A 22,300-nucleotide genomic window follows, 5' to 3' on the forward strand; every position below is an offset into this window, starting at 1 on the left:
ATTGCTGTGTGTAATGCCACCTGGTGGATGTCATAAAATAGGTTAACAACACATTTATTACACCTTCACACCCAGAATTGATTGATTGATTAAACCAAGCAAGATGCTGACTTTGTATTTGCCAAGGATAGTATCTGAAGGTATCAAAGGTTTTGTGTTTGTTAGATGTGGGATATTTTATTTAACATTATATTCATACATACAAACATAAGTGAAACGAATACATGTAGCAAATGAGGGTGCATGATTGTTGTTAGTTTGTTGTAATGTTTAATTGTCTCAAAAGCAATTTCATAGCCAGATTTATACTGTTTGTGTGATACATTTTCCCAATACAGGAAAATTATCAATTGGATTCAAAAGTGTGCTTTTCTGCACTTCGCATAATCTTGATATATATGAATTAGACCATATTTTTTATTCAATATCAAAATTGATTAGTTCATACATTTTAATTTCAATTGTTTATGGCAGACTATAGATCTTGCTTAAATGCCCTTTGTTTGGTGCCTCGTGGAGAATAAGAGTACAAGATTTTGGAAGCAGGAAGAACATGTTCACACACACATACAGTACACATTAGCTGAAAGGTGCTGAAGAGGCACAAATAAGCAGCAGAAACATGGAACTCACAAACACAATCACTCAAAGCAAACGGAAGGCCATGAAACACAGGCCAGGAAAAAAATAGACATAAAAGCAATACCAACAGTAAATGGGTAAAAACCCATCTCAAAACAACATGGTTTTCTGACGTAAAATGGAACAGATCTCTGTGATAATATAGGATACAATGATCAACAAAAAAGAAAAACACTTTTTTTAGACCCACACTGAGGACAACATAAGGCGCACACTAAACAAGTGGAAGGCATGTGGAAAGTGGAAGAGGGGGAGAGTGAGGTTAGTAGTGTTGTGGAGTAGTGGTATAGGAACTGGGTTTTAATTTCCAGTGTACATTTTGACATAAATAATACTTTAACCACAAAGTTAATAGAGCAATGTGTCTCAACACTTCAGTGTACTACTAGGAAACAATCTAAATAGTTGTTCTCTCTCTTTCCTTCTCTTTTTCACTCATTGGACGATGGGCCAGAACAAGTACACATTCAACCACTGCAATACATATTTACAAATAAATACTCTCCTAACTGTGTACAGTAAGTGAATGTGCATAAGGTAGCTGGGTATGGTTCAGTTAGTACAGTACTGCGGTCTTGTTAACAGTAGTGATGGAGTGCTGCCATCGAATAATGTTTTTTCCTTGGAGGAGAGGTCAAATACTGAATACTACCATCAAAGGAATGTATTTTCCCAGTGCAACACATACATATACCCACTATATATTATATTAATACAGAACAAAGCCATGACCCTGTCCTCTTTCTAAGCAAAGTAAATAGTGAAAGTGCTTGGGGCTTACTACATATAATTTACACAACCACAAATAAATATATAAAATGTTGTAACACATTTATCTACTATATCTATACAATAAAATCTTTGAATAAATTAATATTTTTTAACAATGTTCCACATGGTAATCTTCAGACAAAGGTTCACAAAGTAGAGCATAGACTCAAAATGGAGTCATTCAAAAGCATTTTGCACAAATCCTCACATTTGGTCACAACTAAACTCCCATTGTGGTATTCCAAATACACATTGAATAGACAACCGTCACAATTGTATTAATTTTTTAAAAACTGAATGCTCTCACAGCAGAACAATTCAAAATTGCACTCAATACCAGAGAAAACCGCTGGAGTCCTTTGCTCTCTGTGGTTGATTCTAATCGAATCCAAGTTCATAACATCACGACTCATGTCATAATCTATTATAAGATAATATCCAAAATAACTACCTTCATTAACGTTACCCATCCTTTAAATAAAGTTTTCCCCTTTTTAATTTGAAACCTCTATTGCAATCCCCTTAGTCAATATAGTTAATGCAATTCTACACTATCCTAAAGTATTTTTCTAATAGGCTAGCTGTAAATGCACTCCCTTAGGTAAATATTTATCTAATTATTCCTTATGTTGATTAATTTGCTTAACGCACTTTTTTAAGAGTATATTAGCTATTGTGGATTTTTAATTGATTAATATTTGGTTAATAATGTGCAGCTAAAGCAAGTTAAAGTGAAATATGTACTATACATCTCTCTCTCTCTCTCATTGAAAACAACAACCATCTTACTTCATTATGCAACCATCCAAATGTGATTCTTTATCAGTGGATTCTTACATTGAGTAGGGTAAAAGCATATCATTTTGTTTTTAAAAGCATATCATTAAACTTTCAAGTATGATCATTCTGGGATTATTGGGTTATTTAAAAAAGCTATTTCTAAACCAAGAAAGCCAACCAATGCAATTGACCCTAATCTACAGTTTCACATTTAAAACTACTGTCAACCAGAAACACTATTGAGGTTGTTTGTTTTGATTTGGCCCACTTTAGCCTTACTAAAAGCTCTTCAAATGATGATGCACTCAGTAAAAGAAGGCAACAAAATTAAAACACTCATTTTGATCTCTAAGTTGAGAACACTTCCAAAAGATGTTACACATGAAAGAAAGAAATCCTAGCTACCGTATTCCACCCAAATATGTGTGCATGGTGGCTTTCCATGTACACGAAAAATGACGTAAATGTAAATGTAAAAGTATATTTCCCTTCACCTCAATCACTCGTCCCCATGTACCTGAACTCCCAAAGAATTTTCCCTGTTTTTGAACCTGCTGACCCCCAACCTCTGACATTTAACCCTTGACCCGACATCTACAAGCTCGCCTGTGCAGTTGAGATGGATTTATCCTCTGCTGCTGCCGCCTCCATCAATGGGACCTTCTCCTTGATGGGCGAGGCAGGAAGTGTTACGCTGCTACTAGTGGGAGGAGCTTCCACAGAGATGGCAGGGGGCGGGGGGGCTCCGCCAAACTCGCGGGCGATCTCGTCAAAGGTCTTGCCCTTGGTCTCTGGGACTTTGATGAAGGTGAAGATGAAGAAGAAGAGGAGTAAGATCATGAAGATGATAAAGACGTACGGCCCACACAGCTCCTACAGAAAGACAAACAAAGACAGAGAAAAATAGTGGAAGTAGTAATTATTCAAATGAGTCAATGTATTACTATGTGAAATTTTGACTTAGGTGGAAGTTAGGATTCGCCCCTAATTGGAAACCAAGAGAAACCTCTCGCACCTCCAGTTTGGGGAAGCTGACTCCCACCAGGAAGTTGGCGGTCCAGTTGCAGCAGCCGGCCACGGCTATGGCGGCCGGCCGTGGACCCTGGGAGAAGAGCTCCGCCACTATGAACCATGGGATAGGACCAGGCCCCATCTCAAACATGGCCACGAACAGAAACACTGCCCCGATGCTCAGGTAGCTCAGAGACGAGTAGCCCTTCTACTCAGAGAGAGAGAAAGAGAGAGAGAGAGAGACAGAGAGGGAGGGAGGGAAGGAAAAATGGAAGGAAGGAAATAGGGAGGGAGGAAGGGAGGGCGGGAGATGGAGATTATCATCAATAATAGCAATGAAAATGAATTACAGTAATTAATGACATATCTGTTATGTTGAATGACAACCAATAGAAACTGACACCCACCAACAGGAGGGCAATAGTCATGAGCAGGGCACTGACGGCCATTCCGGCCAATCCGACGAGATGCAAAGTCCTTCGTCCCACCCTCTCAACCAGGAAGAGCTGACAAAGACAGAGAAATAAGTTCCCTTACAGTAAACATACATTACATAAACACAAAAACACTAACAAATGCAGCATATTATACTTACAGATACCACAGTAAAGACAGTGTTAACAGCTCCTGCTCCAATAGTGGCGTAAATGGGTTGGGTTACACCGGCTGATTCAAAGATACCAGTTGAATAGTAGAACACCTGAACAGGGTTGGGGGAGGGAGACAATAGGATTATGTTCTTGATCTAAAGCAAGGCCATGATCTATGAATAGGAAGCCACGTCTTATCAAAGTGGTCTTTTTAACACACTCTAACAATATGGAGTTGCCGTACATCCATTAAATCATGTTTAATCCATCAAATAATCCAAACAAATCTCCCAAACATGCAAGCATTGAGAGTATACTGTAAGGCAGGTTGAATGCAGCTGCCATTCAACTATGCATAGGCAGCTGCAGTTTCTCTCTGTATGAAGCCCGGGTCATCTTCATAAGGGCACACCGTAGTACATTGTTTCTTATTGGATAAATTCAGATAGTACCTCCCCGTCTCTGCCTTTTTTCTTCGTTTCATGCCTAGAGAATACGACCCTGTATTGTTAGCCTGTCCTCTCAGATATCCTTGGTGACCTTTCAACTAAATAGATGTGTTTGTACTGTGGCCTCCTGGGAGTCATAGTTCACTCACAGCATTGATTCCAGAGAGCTGCTGGGAGAGGTGGAGCATGACGGCGATGAGGAGCGGCTGCCGATAGGCTGCGGTGCGGAACAGCTCGGGGATGGTCACTTTCTTCTCCATGGCCATCTTGGAACTCTCCTCCTTCATCTCCTGCATGTCTTTGCTCACGTCCTCGAAGCCACGCAGACGCACCAGGGCTAGGGGGAGAAAATGGCAGAGTGAGAGGGACAGATAGGTGACACTATAATGGAGAGTGAAGGACATACAATTTGTAAAAGGAGAGAATGTATTTGTAAAATCGCTAGGTAAGTAGAAAGTCAACCAATGACAATATTGAAATACGTTAGGTGCATAAAGCATTTTTATGCAGTAAAAACTGTGATTTTCCCGTGTTTTTATGTATTTCCACACTATAAGGTTTGGAATAATACTGTGAAATTGTAAAAATGATGATAATTCCCTTTTAGTGTAAGAGCTGAAAAAAGAAAAACTGGAATTTAACGCTGTTTTGGTGGGATGGAGTTTTGGCCTGCATGGTGAAATTAGTTAATAGACCAATAAGAAAGAGAGTTCCAAACCTCTATGCCAATAAAAGCTAGTTTTAAGTTTCCCCTCCCCTCTCAGACCACTCCCAGGCAGTCCTAGCAAAATTATTGCTGAGATATTGCTCTTTGCTAAGAAGCTATTTTTGTTTATTTTTGACCATTTTAATTGAAAACAATCAGTGTAAGGTACTTAATTGTTAACCAGAAATGATTTGATATTGAGGTAAAAATGGCTGCATTGGACCTTTAAAACATTAGTTGAGTACATTTTCAAGCAGACTAGCTATAGTACCACCAACATTAAAACCTGCCTGCGTTGTCGTTGTTTGTTCAGTTATCCATCACATAAAAGACTGACCAAAACAAATGTTCCTTTTTTTATTATCTTATTCACCAAAGCAGTGTGTTTGAAACAAAACAGTGTGAAGGAGACTAGGACATGCACTCAGGTGACCCCCACCACAGTGTGAACTACTGTAGGGACCGATGCCAAAACCTGCTGTTGGCCTATGCTGTGCATCAGGGACTCTTCTCTTGGCTCAACAAGCGTCCGTCTCGCCTGGCCTGTCACTGTATGCATTAAACTCATGCTCAGTCAGAGGAAGGGCAATAACGCCACAGGGCTATGTTTGGCATGCACAATTCACACCATTCAATGGTATTTAATGTACATTGAGGGCTCTAACTCAATTCATTATTAGGTACACCCATCTAGTACCGGGTCGGACCCGCCTTTGCCTCCAGAACAGCCTCAATTCTTCAGGGCATGGAAACGTTGCTCAATTGGTATCAAGGAACCTAACGTGTGCCAGGAAAACATTCCCCACACCATTACACCACCGCCACCAGCCTGTACCGTTGACACCAGGCAGGATGGGGCCATGGGCTCATGCTGCTTACTCCGCAACAGGAACAAGGATTCATCGGACAAGGCAATGTTTATCTACTCCTCAATCGTCCAGTGTTGATGCATGCCCACTGGAGCCTCTTGTTCTTGTTTTTAGCTGATAGGAGTGGAAGCCGGTGTGGTCGTCTTCTGCAATAGCACATCCGTGACAAGGAACGACAAGTTGTGCGTTCCGAGATACCGTTCTGCACACCACTGTTGTACTGTGCCATTATTTGCCTGTTTGTGACCCGCATGTTAGCTTGCACGATTCTTGCCAATCTCCTTTGACCTCTCATCAACGAGCTGTTTTTGCCCACAGGACTGCCGCCGACTGGATGTTTTGTTTGTCGCACCATTCTCGGTAAACCCTAGACACTGTTGTGCATGAAAAGCCCAGGAGGCCGGACGTTTCTGAAATATTGGAACCGGTTCGCCTGTCAACGACGATCATACCACGCTCAAAGTCGCTTAGGTCACTCGTTTTGCCCATTCTAATGTTCAATTGAACATTAACTGAATGCCTTGATGCCTGTCTGCCTGCTTTATATAGCAAGCCAATAGCCACGTGACTTACAGTCTGTAGGAGCAAACCATTTTTGTGAATGGGGTCGTGTACGTGTACCTAATAAAGTGTTTTATTGTCACATACACCAGTGTGTTGGTACTCGTCTAAGTACCACTCACCAAATTACAAAATGTGACTACATAATTCATCCGCAAATAGATACAATACCAGGTACATACAAGCTAAAATAGGAGTGTAAAATGAAGCGTTTCCATTCATCTTCCTTACGAATCAGAGTTCCTGACGAACAAAAGTAAATGACTGCATTTGGAGCATAGAAATATAATTACTAGAATGTGCAAAGCCCCTCAAACCCCAACAATTTGATGGTTTCTATGGTTTGGAGCATCCACCTTTGCGGGCCTGCTCCTCCTTGTTCTGGTTGATGAGGAGGAAGCGGGGGCTCTCAGGACAGAAGGGCAGCAGGATACACTGCAGCACGGCCGGGATGACCGTCAGAGCCAGCAGCAGAGGCCACAGCTTGTCCGACCCCAACAGAGACTCCAAGCCAAAGATCTACAACACAGAGAGGTTTAGGTAGGATTAACTTTACTACCAGTAATGTTTCATTCAAAGCTTACATGCAAACATTAATGGGATATGCTGTACAGTGATGGGATGGAAAGCACTGATGGGATGGATATACACTATGGTAGATAGTATTAAACAATACACCAATCCATTGAAGGCATGGAAAGGAAGTGGCAGTTCTATAAAAGGATTCAAATAAGTTTCATGACAGTGCGTGGGAGAAAATGAAGGGGAGGAATATTACTAATTGTATTCCTAGAGCAAGATGTAGTCGCTCATTAAAAACTAATTTAATACTCATTAAATAATTTGAATAATTAGAAAATAATTAGAAAAAGATATTACTCCAATGTTAAGAGACAAGGAAATCAGAATGTCTGCCGGTTACGACTTAATCATATAAGCAGTGGTGTAGTGGAGGGTAAATGCAAGTAAATGCCGTTTAGACACCTATTTATTTTACACGAGCATTTACCCACCTTTTGCGGGAAAATGCATTGAAAGTATAGGGAGCGTAACTTTATTCTCCGCGAATGGCGATCACGGTTGGTTACCCACCATTCTTAATTTTTTTTACTACATCACTACATATAAGAATAATCCCGCACATAAAACATTATATTCTTATATGGGGACTTTATTCCCAGTATCGTAAGCAGAGACATGGTATGGTAATGTACATGTTAAGACTATTCTTATGTTAAAGCACAGAAATCAAGATGACTGCCGTCGAGGACTGACCTGAGCCACCAGGATGCCAATCACCACGCCCAGCTGGTGCAAGGTGCCAAAGGCGCCCCGGAGAGGGGTGGGGGACAGCTCCCCCACATACATGGGCGTAAGGCCGGTGAAGAGGCCACAGAAGAGGCCAATGACGAGGCGTCCGGCGATGACCATCTCATAGGAGGAGCAAAGGGTGGAGAAACCCATGAGGAGGCCTCCGATCACAGCCAGGATGTTGACCAAGAACATGGACAATTTCCTTTATCCCAATACCCCGAGACACACACACACACACACACACACACACACACACACACACACACACACACACACACACACACACAGAGATTGGAGGCTTAATAGACAGTGTTGCACAGAGTGAGAGAGGTTAAGAGGGAGGGAGAGTGAGAGTAGAGGGAGGTGGAAACAGAGCAATAGTTCTAACCACTCTCCACTGACTCCTTGGAGCCTCATTGGTTCTGACAGCTTAGCAGAGGCAGAGGCAGACCAAGGAAAGGTAGAGAACCGGAACTGAAGTGTGACCAAATTCACCCATAAGGTAAATAAACCTTAGTCACAGCTGATTTTTCTGCCATAGACAATACGTGTGGGTAGCTAATAAATGTTTTTTTTATTTTTTTAAAATCAGAGCAGATGACTGACATTGCGCTAGAAATGTTATTCTAAGTATCCTGACACAAATAATATTGTTACAGTGCGTGAAGGTGCAGTGGTTTTTAATTTACATGTCAAACCCTTTGGTTTTTGCATTGATAACTTCACTTCCTACCCTGTTCGAAAATTTTAACATTAGAAAACGATCGATAGTCAGTGAAAAATGGCATTGGGGTGAACTAGGTGAACACTGGGTCACCACTCACCTCCCAAATCTGTCTGCCATCACTCCGACGCTGAAGGACCCCACCATGCCGCCCACACTAAAGATGGCCACCGACAAGCTCCACACAATGGTGCACGTTCCTGGTTTGATGGGCTCGGCATACCTCTCCATCCACGTGTTGTTGAAGAAGGCCCGCAGTTTCTGAACAGAAAGAGAGAGAGAGAGATAAAGAGGATAAATAAAAGGAGAGGGAGGGAGAGAGAGAAAGATCAGAGATAAAGCATTACCAAGATACATACAATCTCTTGATTTAACGCTTGATGAAGCGCTGTGCAATTCAAATCAGCATACAATATCCACAAGCATAATGGAAAGTGATTAAACAATGTACAGTTTAACAAAACCAAATCCCACACATGCTTTCACTATTATAAGAAAACACAACATAAGCCAACAAACCTGTTCAGGTGCATTAATGACCCCTGTGTTGTAGCCAAACTGCAGCGAGCCAATGACTGCAGTGCCCAGGGAGAACAGGAGGTATCCTGTCACCTGCTTTTTCTGTTAGAGACAGAATGGGGAGAGTGTGTGTTATTAGGGGTTTATGCAGGGGCGCAACATGTCCCCCCACATTCCTAAAGCACCCCCCCCTCCCCCTCCATTTTATCATTGGAATGTGATACAAAACGAGGCAATGGTGTGCTTTAGGACCTTGCGGATGCCTCTGAGCTGTCAGGTAGGCTGTTTGGAGTGTATATCCGACAAAAAATAAAGAAAAGAAAATAAACAAGTTTTGTCCCCCCCACTTCTAAAATCAAAGTTGCGCCCCTGGGTTTATGCACAGTACATTCTGATCAAGCAGCCCCTAAAGTGTAAAATTAAAACACTGTCAGAGCAGAGGAATTAATACTGTTGTACATGCACTGTCTGTAAAGTACATCATACAGAATTACAGGTTAAGCTATAATAATGTCTCTGGTCGGGTGTCAAACCCAAGTCATCTGCAGCCTACGTGACTTAATACAGCATTAATACTGAGGTAAAGCCTAAACTTCCTGAAGTCTCAGAAGAGGTTACGCATCATGTGAGCGTAGTTTACTGAACCACCTTTACTCTACTCTCAACCTATTTATTTATTTATTTTACATTTTGCAGGATGAAATCTCTTGAGATGCACCATCTTGTTTTCAAGTGTCCCAAAAAAAAAAAAAGAAACAAACATTACTTAGTTGAAAGAATAATATGGCAACTACTGTCTAATAACAATAGCAATGAAATAATAATAATAATAATAATACAAAACTAAAACTTACATTAACAGCATAAAACACGTGTTGTACAACTACTAATAGGCTTATAACTAATAAAAACTACTGTTACAACTAATACAATTAAGTACCTATAATTTATACTGCACATACACACATATTTACAAATATCTTCACATGGTGATGTCTCTAAGTTAAAAACCCAAACAGTTTGGTCTTAACATTTGAAAAAGGGCTTTCTTAAATTTACTGTGTGATTTTAATTCCCTGATTTCTATAGGTAAATTATTCCAGCCAGTTAGTTTGGCCTTTGTATCTGAAAGACCTTACTCCAACCTCATGATGTACCCTTGGAATTTGTAATTGCTGCTGTTGTCAAAAAGAGTAGCGTGAGTAGAGGGACATTTAAGTTGATACATTTAAAAATAAATTGGTACCAATGCAGTTGTCTTCTGTTTGGGAGTGACAGCCAATTTAGTGATTCATACATTGTGCAATGATGTGTCTTATAATGGCATCCAAGAATGAATCTGCAAAGATTGTTATAAATGACATCTAATTCGCAAAGTAAGGTCTTGGTTGATATGAACCATTGACTAGCAATGGTTCCTTGAGGAAATCCAGAGGATCCTTGAGGATCTCCAGGGTTCCTTGAGTCACCACTCATTCTAAGAGTGCCATACAAACGCTTCACACCACGTGGCTGTTGCCACTCTAATCTGGTGGTCCCTGCGCGCACGACCCACGTGGAGTTCCAGGTCTCCGGCAGCCTCTGGAACTGCCGTTCTGCGGCCAACAAGGCAGAGTTCATCTCAGCCTATGCTACCCTCCAGTCCCTCAACTTCTTGGCGCTGACGGAAACATGGATTACCACAGAAAACACTGCTACTCCTACTGGTCTTTCCTCGTCTGACCATGTGTTCTCGCATACCCCGAGAGCATCTGGTCAACGCCGGTGGCACAGGAATCCTCATCTCTCCCAAGTAGACATTCTCTCTTTTTCCCCTGACCCATCTGTCTATCTCCTCATTTGAATTCCATGCTGTCACAGTCACTAGCCCATTCAAGCTTAACATCCTTGTCATTTATCGCCCTCCAGGTTCCCTTGGAGAGTTCATCAATGAGCTTGACGCCTTGATAAGTTCCTTTCCTGAGGATGGCTCACCCCTCACAGTTCTGGGTGACTTTAACCTCCCTACGTCTGCCTTTGACTCATTTCTCTCTGCCTCCTTCTTTCCACTTCTTTCCTCTTTTGACCTCACACTCTCACCGTCCCCCCCTACTCACAAGGCAGGCAATACGCTTGACCTCATCTTTACTAGATGCTGTTCTTCTACTAATCTCACTGCAACTCCCCTCCAAGTCTCCGACCACTACTTTGTATCCTTTTCTCTCTCGCTCTCCTCCAACACTACTCACTCTGCCCCTACTCAGATGGTAATGTGCCGTCGCAACCTTCGCTCTCTCTCTCCCGCTACTTTCTCCTCTTCCATCCTATCATCTTTTCCCTCTGCTAAATCCTTCTCCCTCCGATCTCGTGATTCTGCCTCCTCAACCCTCCTCTCCTCTCTTTCTGCATCTTTTGACTCTCTATGTCCCCTATCCTCCCGGCCGGCTCGGTCCTCCCCTCCTGCTCCGTGGCTTGACGACTCATTGCGAGCTCACAGAAGAGGGCTCCGGGCAGCCGAGCGGAAATGGAGGAAAACTAGACTCCCTGCGGACCTGTCATCTTTTCACTCCCTCCTCTCTACATTCTCTTCCTCTGTTTCCGCTGCTAAAGCCACTTTCTACCACTCTAAATTTCAAGCCTCTGCCTCTAACCCTAGGAAGCTCTTTGCCACCTTCTCCTCCCTGCTGAATCCTCCTCCTCCTCCCCCTCCCTCCTCCCTCTCTGTGGATGACTTCGTTAACCATTTTGAAAAGAAGGTTGACGACATCCGATCCTCATTTATTAAGTCAAATGACACCGCTGGTCCTGCTCACACTGCCCTACCCTATGCTTTGACTTCTTTCTCCCCTCTCTCTCCAGATGAAATCTTGCGACTTGTGATGGCAGGCCGACCAACAACCTGCCCGCTTGACCGTATCCCCTCCTCTCTTCTCCAGACCATTTCCGGAGACCTTCTCCCTTACCTCACCTCGCTCATCAACTCATCCTTGACCGCTGGCCATGTCCCTTCCGTCTTCAAGAGAGCGAGAGTTGCACCCCTCCTCAAAAAACCTACACTCGATCCCTCTGATGTCAACAACTACAGACCAGTATCCCTTCTTTCTTTTCTCTCCAAAACTCTTGAGCGTGCCGTCTCTAGCCAACTCTCCTGCTATCTCTCTCAGAATGACCTTCTTGATCCAAACCAGTCAGGTTTCAAGACTGGTCATTCAACTGAGACTGCTCTTCTCTGTGTCATGGAGGCTCTCCGCACTGCTAAAGCTAACTCTCTCTCCTCTGCTCTTATCCTTCTAGACCTATCCGCTGCCTTTGATACTGTGATCAGATCCTCCTCTCCACCCTCTCCGAGTTGGGCATCTCCGGCGCTGCTCACTCTTGGATTGCGTCCTACCTGACAGGTCGCTCCTACCAGGTGGTGTGGCGAGAATCTGTCTCCGCACCACATGCTCTCACCACTGGTGTCCCCCAGGGCTCAGTTCTAGGCCCTCTCCTATTCTCTCTATACACCAAGTCACTTGGCTCTGTCATATCTTCACATGGTCTCTCCTATCATTGCTATGCAGACGACACACAATTAGTTTTCTCCTTTCCCCCTTCTGATAACCAGGTGGCGAATCGCATCTCTGCATGTCTGGCAGACATATCAGTGTGGATGTTGGATCACCACCTCAAGCTGAACCTCGGCAAGACGGAGCTGCTCTTCCTCCCGGGGAAGGACTGCCCACTCCATGATCTCGCCATCACGGTTGACAACTCCATTGTGTCCTCCTCCCAGAGTGCAAAGAACCTTGGCGTGACCCTGGACAACACACTGTCGTTCTCGGCTAACATCAAAGCGGTGACCCGATCCTGCAGGTTCATGCTCTACAACATTCGCAGAGTACGACCCTACCTTAAACAGGAAGCGGCACAGGTCCTAATCCAGGCACTTGTCATCTCCAGTCTGGATTACTGCAACTCGCTGTTGGCTGGGCTCCCTGCCTGTGCCATTAAACCCCTACAACTCATCCAGAACGCTGCAGCCCGTCTGGTGTTCAACCTTCCCAAGTTCTCTCATGTCACCCCGCTCCTCCGCACACTCCACTGACTTCCAGTTGAGGCTCGCATCTACTACAAGACCATGGTGCTTGCCTACGGAGCTGTGAGGGGAACGACACCCAAACGAGGGCACTACGTTCATCCACCTCTGGCCTGCTAGCTCCCCTACCTCTATGGAAGCACAGTTCCCGCTCAGCCCAGTCAAAGCTATTCGCTGCTCTGGCACCCCAATGGTGGAACAAGCTCCCCCACGACGCCAGGATAGTGGAGTCACTGACCACCTTCCAGAGACACTTGAAACCCTACCTCTTTAAGGAATACCTGGAATAGTATAAAGTAATCCTTCTTCCTCCACCCCCCATAATTTTCTTTTTTTTAAAGGTGGTTGTCCCACTGGCTATCATAAGTTGAATGCACCAATTTGTAAGTCGCTCTGGATAAGAGAGTCTGCTAAATTATGTAAATCTAAATGTAAATGTTGTGTTTGATAGATGATGTCACCATTGTCTAGGATAGGAAGCAGCAATTGGGTTACTAAGGTCTTTCTAATGGATACAGTAAAACAATTCTTAGATCTGTATAGTAACCCAATGTCACACCCTGGCTCTGGGGACTCTATGTGTTGAGCCAGGGTGTGTAGATTCTATGTGGTTTGTTCTATGTTCACAGTCTAGTATTTGTATTTCTATGTTGGCCAGAGTGGTTCCCAATCAGAGGCAACGAGTGTCAGCTGTTACTGGTTGTCTCTGATTGGGAGCCATATTTAGACAGGCTGTTTTCCCACAGGTGTTGTGGGATCTTGTTCCTTTTGGTTTGTTCCGTGTTGGTTGTGTTTAACCTAGGACGTCACGTTTTCGTTTATTGTTTTGTTTGTTCGTGATATCACTAAAGATAATAAAATATGTTCGCTCATCACGCTGCGCCTTGGTCTACTCCGTTCAACGATCGTGACAGAAGATCCCACCATACCAGGACCAAGCAGCGTGTCCAGGAGCAGGCAGCCTGGACATGGGAGGAAGCGTCGGGTAAGGAGCTGGAGAGATTGGTGATGGCCCAGGTGGGCCAATTGTGGTCCTGGGAGGACATGCTCGGGGGAAAAGGGCCATGGGCTAAGGTTAAGGCCCTGGCGAGAGAGGAGCAACAGCGTCAACAGTGTCGTCGTCGGACGGACGAGAGGCAACCCCAAAATAATTTTAGGGGGGGGCACACGGCATGGGCGACTGGGCAGCAGGAGGCTGCCACAGGGCGAATTGGGAGTTTAGGAGAGGAGGCCACCGGGTTTGGGGGGCCAGAAGGCAGGTTGGCGGAGCCTGGATGGAGAGCAGAGCCAACTCCCCGTACTCAGGCATGGCAGCATGAGACTGAGCAGGTTCCGGGGTATGCGGAGCTGCGTACTGTGCCACGAGTGGTCCGGCATAGTCCGGTACGTCCTGTGCGAGCACCCCGCACGTGTCGTGCGAAGGTGGGCATGCAGCCAGGACGGAGTGTGCCGGCTCAGCGCTCGTGGCCTCCAGTGCCTCTCCTCGGTCCCGGATTTCCTGCGCCAGTGTCACGTGCTGTTATGCCAGTACGGGTACACAGCCCTGCACGTCCTGTGCTGATGCCTCACACAGAGTGTGTGAAGGTAGGCATTCAGCCAGGACGGGTTGTGGCAGCTCTTCACTCCAGGCCTCCTATCCGTCTCCACAGCCTGGCCCGGCCTGTGCCTGCTCCTCGCACCAAGCCTACGGTGCGCGTCGCCAGCCCGGTAAGGCCTGTTCCTGCCACTCGCACCAAGCCTACGGTGCGCGTCGCCAGCCCAGCCCGGCCTGTTCCTGCCCCTCGCACCAAGCCTACGGTGCGCGTCGCCAGCCAGGCCCGGCCTGTTCCTGCCACTCGCACCAAGCCTACGGTGCGCGTCGCCAGCCCGGCCCGGCCTGTTCCTGCCACTCGCACCAAGCCTACGGTGCGCGTCGCCAGCCCGGCCCGGCCTGTTCCTGCCCCTCGCACCAAGCCTACGGTGCGCGTCGCCAGCTCGGCCCGGCCTGTTCCTGCCACTCGCACCAAGCCTACGGTGTGCGTCGCCAGCCCGGCCCGGCCTGTTCCTGCCACTCGCACCAAGCCTACGGTGCGCGTCGCCAGCCCGGCCCGGCCTGTTCCTGCCACTCGCACCAAGCCTACGGTGCGCGTCGCCAGCCCGGCCCGGCCTGTTCCTGCCACTCGCACCAAGCCTACGGTGTGCGTCGCCAGCCCGGCCCGGCCTGTTCCTGCCACTCGCACCAAGCCTACGGTGCGCGTCGCCAGCCCGGCCCGGCCTGTTCCTGCCACTCGCACCAAGCCAGGGGTGCGAGTCGTCAGCCCGGTAAGGCCCGTTCCTGCTCCACGCACCAAGCCAGGGGTGCGAGTCGTCAGCCCGGTAAGGCCCGTTCCTGCTCCACGCACCAAGCCAGGGGTGCGCATCGTCAGCCCGGTACGGCCCGTTCCGTCTCCACGCACCAAGCCAGGGGTGCGCATCGTCAGCCCGGTCCGGCCCGTTCCTGCTCCACGCACCAAGCCAGGGGTGCGCATCGTCAGCCCGGTCCGGCCCGTTCCGGCTCCACGCACCAAGCCAGGGGTGCGCATCGTCAGCCCGGTCCGGCCCGTTGCTGCTCCACGCACCAAGCCAGGGGTGCGCATCGTCAGCCCGGTCCGGCCCGTTCCTGCTCCACGCACCAAGCCAGGGGTGCGCATCGTCAGCCCGGTCCGGCCCGTTCCTGCTCCACGCACCAAGCCAGGGGTGCACATCGTCAGCCCGGTCCGGCCCGTTCCTGCTCCACGCACCAAGCCAGGGGTGCGCATCGTCAGCCCGGTCCGGCCCGTTGCTGCTCCACGCACCAAGCCAGGGGTGCGCATCGTCAGCCCGGTCCGGCCCGTTCCTGCTCCACGCACCAAGCCAGGGGTGTGCGTCGTCAGTCCGGCACAACCCGTGCCTGGGTCACCGGTGCCTGGTCAGGTACCGGTCAGCTGCTCCACACCGGAGCTTAAGCAATCCGCTCCTACGATGTCCAGTCCAGCTCCAGCCAGCGGGGCCAGACCGGACCAGGGGCGCTACGGGGGGATTATTGGAGGGTGGTGGGCAAGCCCGGAGCCGGAACCGCCTCCGAGGAGGAATGCCCACCCAGCCCTCCCCTGTTTGGTTTATGTTAAGGCACGGTCGCAGTCCGCGCCTTTGGGGGGGGGGGGTACTGTCACACCCTGGCTCTGGGGACTCTATTTGTTGAGCCAGGGTGTGTAGATTCTATGTGGTTTGTTCTATGTTCACAGTCTAGTATTTGTATTTCTATGTTGGCCAGAGTGGTTCCCAATCAGAGGCAACGAGTGTCAGCTGTTACTGGTTGTCTCTGATTGGGAGCCATATTTAGACAGGCTGTTTTCCCACAGGTGTTGTGGGATCTTGTTCCTTTTGGTTTGTTCCGTGTTGGTTGTGTTTAACCTAGGACGTCACGTTTTCGTTTATTGTTTTGTTTGTTCGTGTTATCACTAAAGATAATAAAATATGTTCGCTCATCACGCTGCGCCTTGGTCTACTCCGTTCAACGATCGTGACACCCAAGCTTATAGTTAATTGTTTTTCTAATATAATCAATTTGCTTTCCAAAAGATAATTCAGAATCTATCCTCAAACCTAGATATTTTAAACAATCAACATTTTCAAGCATTGTTCCATCACTTGCATTAATTTTGAAATTGCCAGCTGTGGAGTTTATTATTTTCTGTGTACCAAAAAGCATGATATAGGACTTTGTTTGATTTAAAACCAAATTATTTGCCTTAAATCATTTTTGTAAAGTGTTGAAATCATCTTGGAGAGTTGCTTGTATCTGCAAAATATTTGAACCTGATGTATAGAGCACTGTATCATCAGCGTGTAAGTGAACATGCGTATTCAAAACAATTAGATGCAATTCATTTATGAATCTAGAGAAATAATGGGTGGCAATGCTGAGTCTTGAGGTACACGTATACTAAGTGCAAGAAGTTGTGATTTGTGTCCTTTTCTATTGCTGAAATACGCATGGAACCAGTTTTCCTAGTAAGATAGAATGATCAACTAAATCAAATGCTTTTGATAAATCAATAAAGACGGCACCAGTTAGTTTGCCTTGGTCAGATGAAGAATTTATATCATTAATAAGTTTCACTAATGCTGTAGTAGCATAATGGGTGGGTCTAAAGACAGATTGAAAGTGTGAAATTAAATGAATCTAGGTACTACCGATACATTTGAGAATATATTAATTTCTCAAAGAGTTTAGCTATTGAACAGATTACTGATATAGGTCTATAGTTATTTGGGTCTAAGGAGTTTCCACCCTAATGAAGAGGGGTCACTTGGGCACATTTCTATTCAAAAGGTATTTCAACAGTCTTTAAAGACATGTTGAGATCTGCTAGATACATTATAACATTAGCAGACCACCTTATAGCCTTATGCATATACATAAGGCTACATGCTGGATACCAAAATGTAGGCTATTTACATTTGACTGTATCCTTAAATGACCCTGTAGCCAGTTCTCAAATGAAACTCATTGAAGGCCACATAAATCAAGCCACTGGGTCTTTTCTGCTGAATCCAGTAATATGGAACACTATGCAGAGACACTGCTGAGAAGGCATATTGTTAGAGGTTATATGATAATGGACTGACCTTTTCTCGTGGCTTAGGTGCCCTTTATTCCACCTTTAGAGCTTGTGGTTGAGGTGGTGTTGAGACCGTGTGTGAGCCTCAGTTTGTGTGAGAAGAGATTACAGAAATGTTGAATGCAATGAAATATAAGATCAATAATGTTCTTGGCATCAGTATAATGTATTTGATCTTTACATCACCTTACAACTAACTATAGCTGAATGATGCAATTCTGGTCCATTATAAACATTGCCCTTCCATCTCTTCCCCTACTCATCAACAATTTCTGAATTACATTTTCTCTTCCACCATATGACAGATTTCCAAACATATTTGGATGGCATATATTTTCTGTTTTGTATGTCTGTGTTTTGACGAGAAGGTCTCCCAAAGTGATAGCGGCTCCATTCAATAGTGAACTATTTTCCCAAAAGCCACACAAATCTTCAACTACACAGAAATCCCAATGAAAAACAGGAACTGAAGTAGGCAGGGATGTATCACAAGACAAAGCATGTGTCTGCAAAACGTACACTGTGACAGTCTGTGGTATTTTAACACACTGTAAACAAACATGAGCAATACACTATGGCCTCTGCCATACCCTCTCCCGCCCTCCATCCCTCTCTCTCTCTTCCCTCCCCACCTCTATCCTGAGGTTCACCTTCCACCGCTCCCCCTCTCTCGTCACTCTACCCCCCTCGCTGCCTGTAAAGTCACAATGACTCAGTAGAATTAAGCAGCCTTGAGATGCATTCAAAATTGGTAAAATTCTCATGATTTATACAATAATTTTATCAATATTGAAAGAGTCATTTTAAAAGAACACCCAAATCATGAAATGGGATAAGAGTTGAGAGTTTTAAAATAGGACTGTGTTAAAATAGGTCTTCCTTTTCAGCCCGGCCAAATGCTGTACATTTCACGATTACACACCGTCATACCTCGGTTACGCGTACAATGTAACTCTGTGCTAGTAGCCTAGTAATGGGGTTGTTTGCAAAGTAAGCAACATTCAGATAAAAATAATCATGATACATGGTAGTAGTACCTTTCAGAGTCACAGAAGTGGAACTTATTAATCTGACCTTAGTTAAATGTACACTCCGATTCTGTCTCAGGGCTCCATCTCTCTTTCCCTCTTTTTTTGTTCCACTCCCACTCTTTCTAATGATGTAACACACTACTTCTTTCATAACCCCCTCCCAGACTGCATCTCTTTCTCTCTCTTTTCTCCCTCCCTGTTTCTAATGATGCACACACAATTTCTTCCATAGCCCCCTCGTTCCAAGAGTATTTCTGTCTCTTCCTCGTCATAACAACTGCCTGATGGTGACCGTTAAATTGACACTCGCTAAAATAGACCAAAACACACAGCGATAAAACATGGCATTGCTGCTCCTTGCACCAATGCATTGTGGGAGGGAAAAGACTCTCTCTCTGTACAACAGCGATTCTGGCCTAATTCTTTCTGAGCCATTCACTGAACCGTTCACTCTTATCTCATTAACCTACGAGAACCAATCAAACCCATTCTTGTACTGAAGGATGCTGAGGCCAAATTGTATTGATGAGTTGATTAGCTTTGGCTATATATTCAATACCACAACATAGATTGAGATCCAAATGGCCTTGGGTTATTTCATTATGTCAATAGCAGAGATTAATGATCAGAAGTGTATGCCATAGCCTATGGAACGATAAATGACATTACCTAAAAGCTAATAATGGATCCTATTATTCATAGAACAGTGATCTAACTGTCCAATTCTACAGTGCCTTCAGAAGGTATTCATGCCCCTTGACTTATTCCACATTTTGTTGTGTTACAGCCTGAATTCAAAATTGATTAAATAGTTGTTTTTCTTCAACCATCTACACACAATACCCCATAATGACAAAGCGAAAACATGTTTTTATAACTTTTTGCAAATTTATTGAAAATGAAATACAGAAATATCTCATTTACATAAGTATTCACACCCCTGAGACAATACATTTTAGAATCACCTATGGCAGCCGTTACAGCTCGGAGTCTTTCTGCGTAAGTCTCTAAGAGCTTTGCACACCTGGATTGTACAATAGTTACCAATTGTTCAAGCTCTGTCAAGTTGGTTGTTGATCATTGCTACACAGCCATTTTCAAGTCTTGCCGTAGATTTTCAAGCCGATTTAAGTCAAACTGTAACTAGGCCACTCAGTAACATTCAATGTCGTCTTGGTAAGCAACTCCAGTGTATATTTGGCCTTATGTTTTATGTTATTGTCCTGCTCAAAGGTGAATTTGTCTCCCAGTGTCTGTTGGACAGCAGACTGAACCAGGTTTTCCTCTAGGATTTTGCCTGTGCTTAGCTCTATTCAGTTTATTTTTATGCAACAAAAAAAACTCCTTAGTCCTTGCTGATTACAAGCATACCCATAACATGATGCAGCCACCACCATGCTTGAAAATATGAAGAGTGGTACTCAGTGATGTGTTGTGTTGGATTTGCCCCAAACATAATGCTTTGTATTCAGGACATAAAGTTAATTTCTTTGCCATATTTTTGCAGTTTTACTAGTGCCTTATTGCAAACAGGATGCATGTTTTGGAATACTTATTCTGGGATATTCAATGTCTGCTTTTTATTTTTACCCATCTACCAATAGGAGTCCTTCTTTGCGAGGCACTGGAAAACCTCCCTGGTCTTTGTGGTTTAATCTGTGTTTGAAATTCACTGCTCGACTGAGGGACCTTGCAGATAATTGTATGTGTGGGCTACAAAGATGAGGTAGTCATTCAAAAATCATGCTAAACACTATTATTGCACACAGAGTGAGTCCATGCAACTTATTATGTGACTTGTTAAGCACATTTAACTTATTTAGGCTTGCCATAACAAAGGGGTTGAATACTTATTCACAAGACATTTCAGCTTTTCATTTTTTATTAATTTGTAAATGATGGGGTCTTTTGTGTAGGCCAGTGACACAAAATCTTAATTTGATCCATTTTAAATTCAGGCTGTAACACAACAAAATGGATCGCTCATGGAAGCTCAGCATAGAACATGAGAATGACTCACTGATATACAGCATCATACAGTACAATGCCCACCACCATGAAGTAGGTTTTGAACAGTCATATGACATTCTGACTGCATGCAACAGAATTGGAAATCATTTAGTGGATTGTAGGCATGCAAAGGTTTAGGGACCTTTTGAGGGGCCACACATTGTATGGTCAAAGTATAGTTTGCCTGAGTAGTGCATGGTCAGCATATAATAACAGCAGCATAGATCACTACTCTGTCCACATGATTAAATTGGGGAGAAGAACTTACCTCCTCCTCCACCATCTTCAGTGAATAGATAGATATTCACTAACAAATAGCAGCTCTTGATGAGAAGATGACAAACAGGACAGGAGGACAAGAGAAAAGATCTTCAGATGGAAAAGCGCGCTGAACCCAGTCTTCAGAGCTACAGCCTGCACATAAGGAACTGATGTTATACGGACGGTTTGTCAGCAATGCCCTACATATGTCATATAATAGTATAAATCAAGCAATTTACCGCAATTCACCTGTCGTGACCAGTCGTGCTATTCCTCTCCCGCCCTCCACGATTCCACTGGCACCAATGCGGTAGGCTACTATAAAAACTAAGCCCCTTGCAAATGTCTTCGTTATTCGTTTCATATAGCTCAGGCTTGTGGAGTGGATGCGCGACAATCCGCACGTTTCCCTTTGAGGAGACAGTCCAGTTCCCATCAACCTATGAAAAACGAAATGCTCTCTACGTAAACTCCTTTTGGCGTGGGTGGTGATGGTGAACGAACGTTGTTTTAGTTGAAGGGGATGTAGCGGTCCCCGGATAGAACCAGTGGTTCCAGTGTCCTCCCCATGATGCTCTGCGAAGGCGACCTTGAGAGTGATCAGCTGATGATGGATGCTGCTGATGCAACGCAGCCCGGTTACCAAAGCAATGTATCGCACGGTCCGCGAGACTGATCCATCCATTTGTATGCTCTTTCGTTCTTCCTATTCCTCCATCTAATATTTGTTTAAATGGATGAAGCTGTAGCATATGTGTAGCCTGTTCGACAATTAGGTTTATGCTGCATAAATTGCCTCCCGTATATTGTTCTCAAGCAGTGGGACTGGGTATCACTTCACATGGCTGTCAGAAATATCGTGACCCAGCGTAAGAATAATAACAGTAGCCCATGACTCAGGGTAATTCAGTCAACATGAACAAGCATAATTAAACAATTATTGTTCATAAATTGTTACATTGTTAACTTGTAGGTTATGTTCTCAAATACAGAGCAAAGCTCTTGGTAATTATTCAGACCATAGGCCTAATAAAGCATTCGTTTTCTATTATTTTGAGATCAAAATTAACATGCTCACTTACATAGTGCCCCATTATTCTTAATATAAAAGAAGCCCTACAAGACTTTGGACAATAACAGGCCCAAAATAACATGGCACAAACAGTTTATGTTGCAGCATCAATGTCAGCTGAATGTGATGGCTTTGCACCAGGTTGTGCCCTCTCATCATCCTGATCATTTAATAAAGGTTGTGCCTGTGTTTAGACAATTAGCACTTTCCTTGTATAATTGATCCATTCCTCATTGCAAATCATCGCTTTCACCTCATTCAGTTTTATGTAACCAGCATTCAGGAGTCTTTCCTGCAACCCTCATGGTCAG

At 44.7% G+C, this 22,300-nt stretch overlaps 1 protein-coding gene across 1 annotated transcript; it reads right to left on the reverse strand.

The window, feature by feature from the left end:
- Positions 1 to 2,723: 2,723 nt before the first annotated feature.
- LOC311132487 (solute carrier family 2, facilitated glucose transporter member 1-like) lies at positions 2,724 to 20,939 on the reverse strand (the record flags this gene model as incomplete). The annotated part of the gene is made up of 10 exons (XM_084165771.1): positions 2,724 to 3,066; positions 3,209 to 3,412; positions 3,612 to 3,710; positions 3,800 to 3,904; positions 4,393 to 4,580; positions 6,736 to 6,898; positions 7,655 to 7,895; positions 8,518 to 8,678; positions 8,937 to 9,038; positions 20,925 to 20,939. 10 exons carry the CDS (start codon positions 20,937 to 20,939, stop codon positions 2,788 to 2,790), a joined length of 1,557 nt encoding a protein of 518 aa, XP_084021897.1. The 3' UTR covers positions 2,724 to 2,787.
- Positions 20,940 to 22,300: the final 1,361 nt, after the last annotated feature.

The sequence above is a fragment of the Coregonus lavaretus genome, assembly GCF_964263955.1.
Source record: "Coregonus lavaretus genome assembly, chromosome: 7".
Taxonomy (NCBI): domain Eukaryota; kingdom Metazoa; phylum Chordata; class Actinopteri; order Salmoniformes; family Salmonidae; genus Coregonus; species Coregonus lavaretus.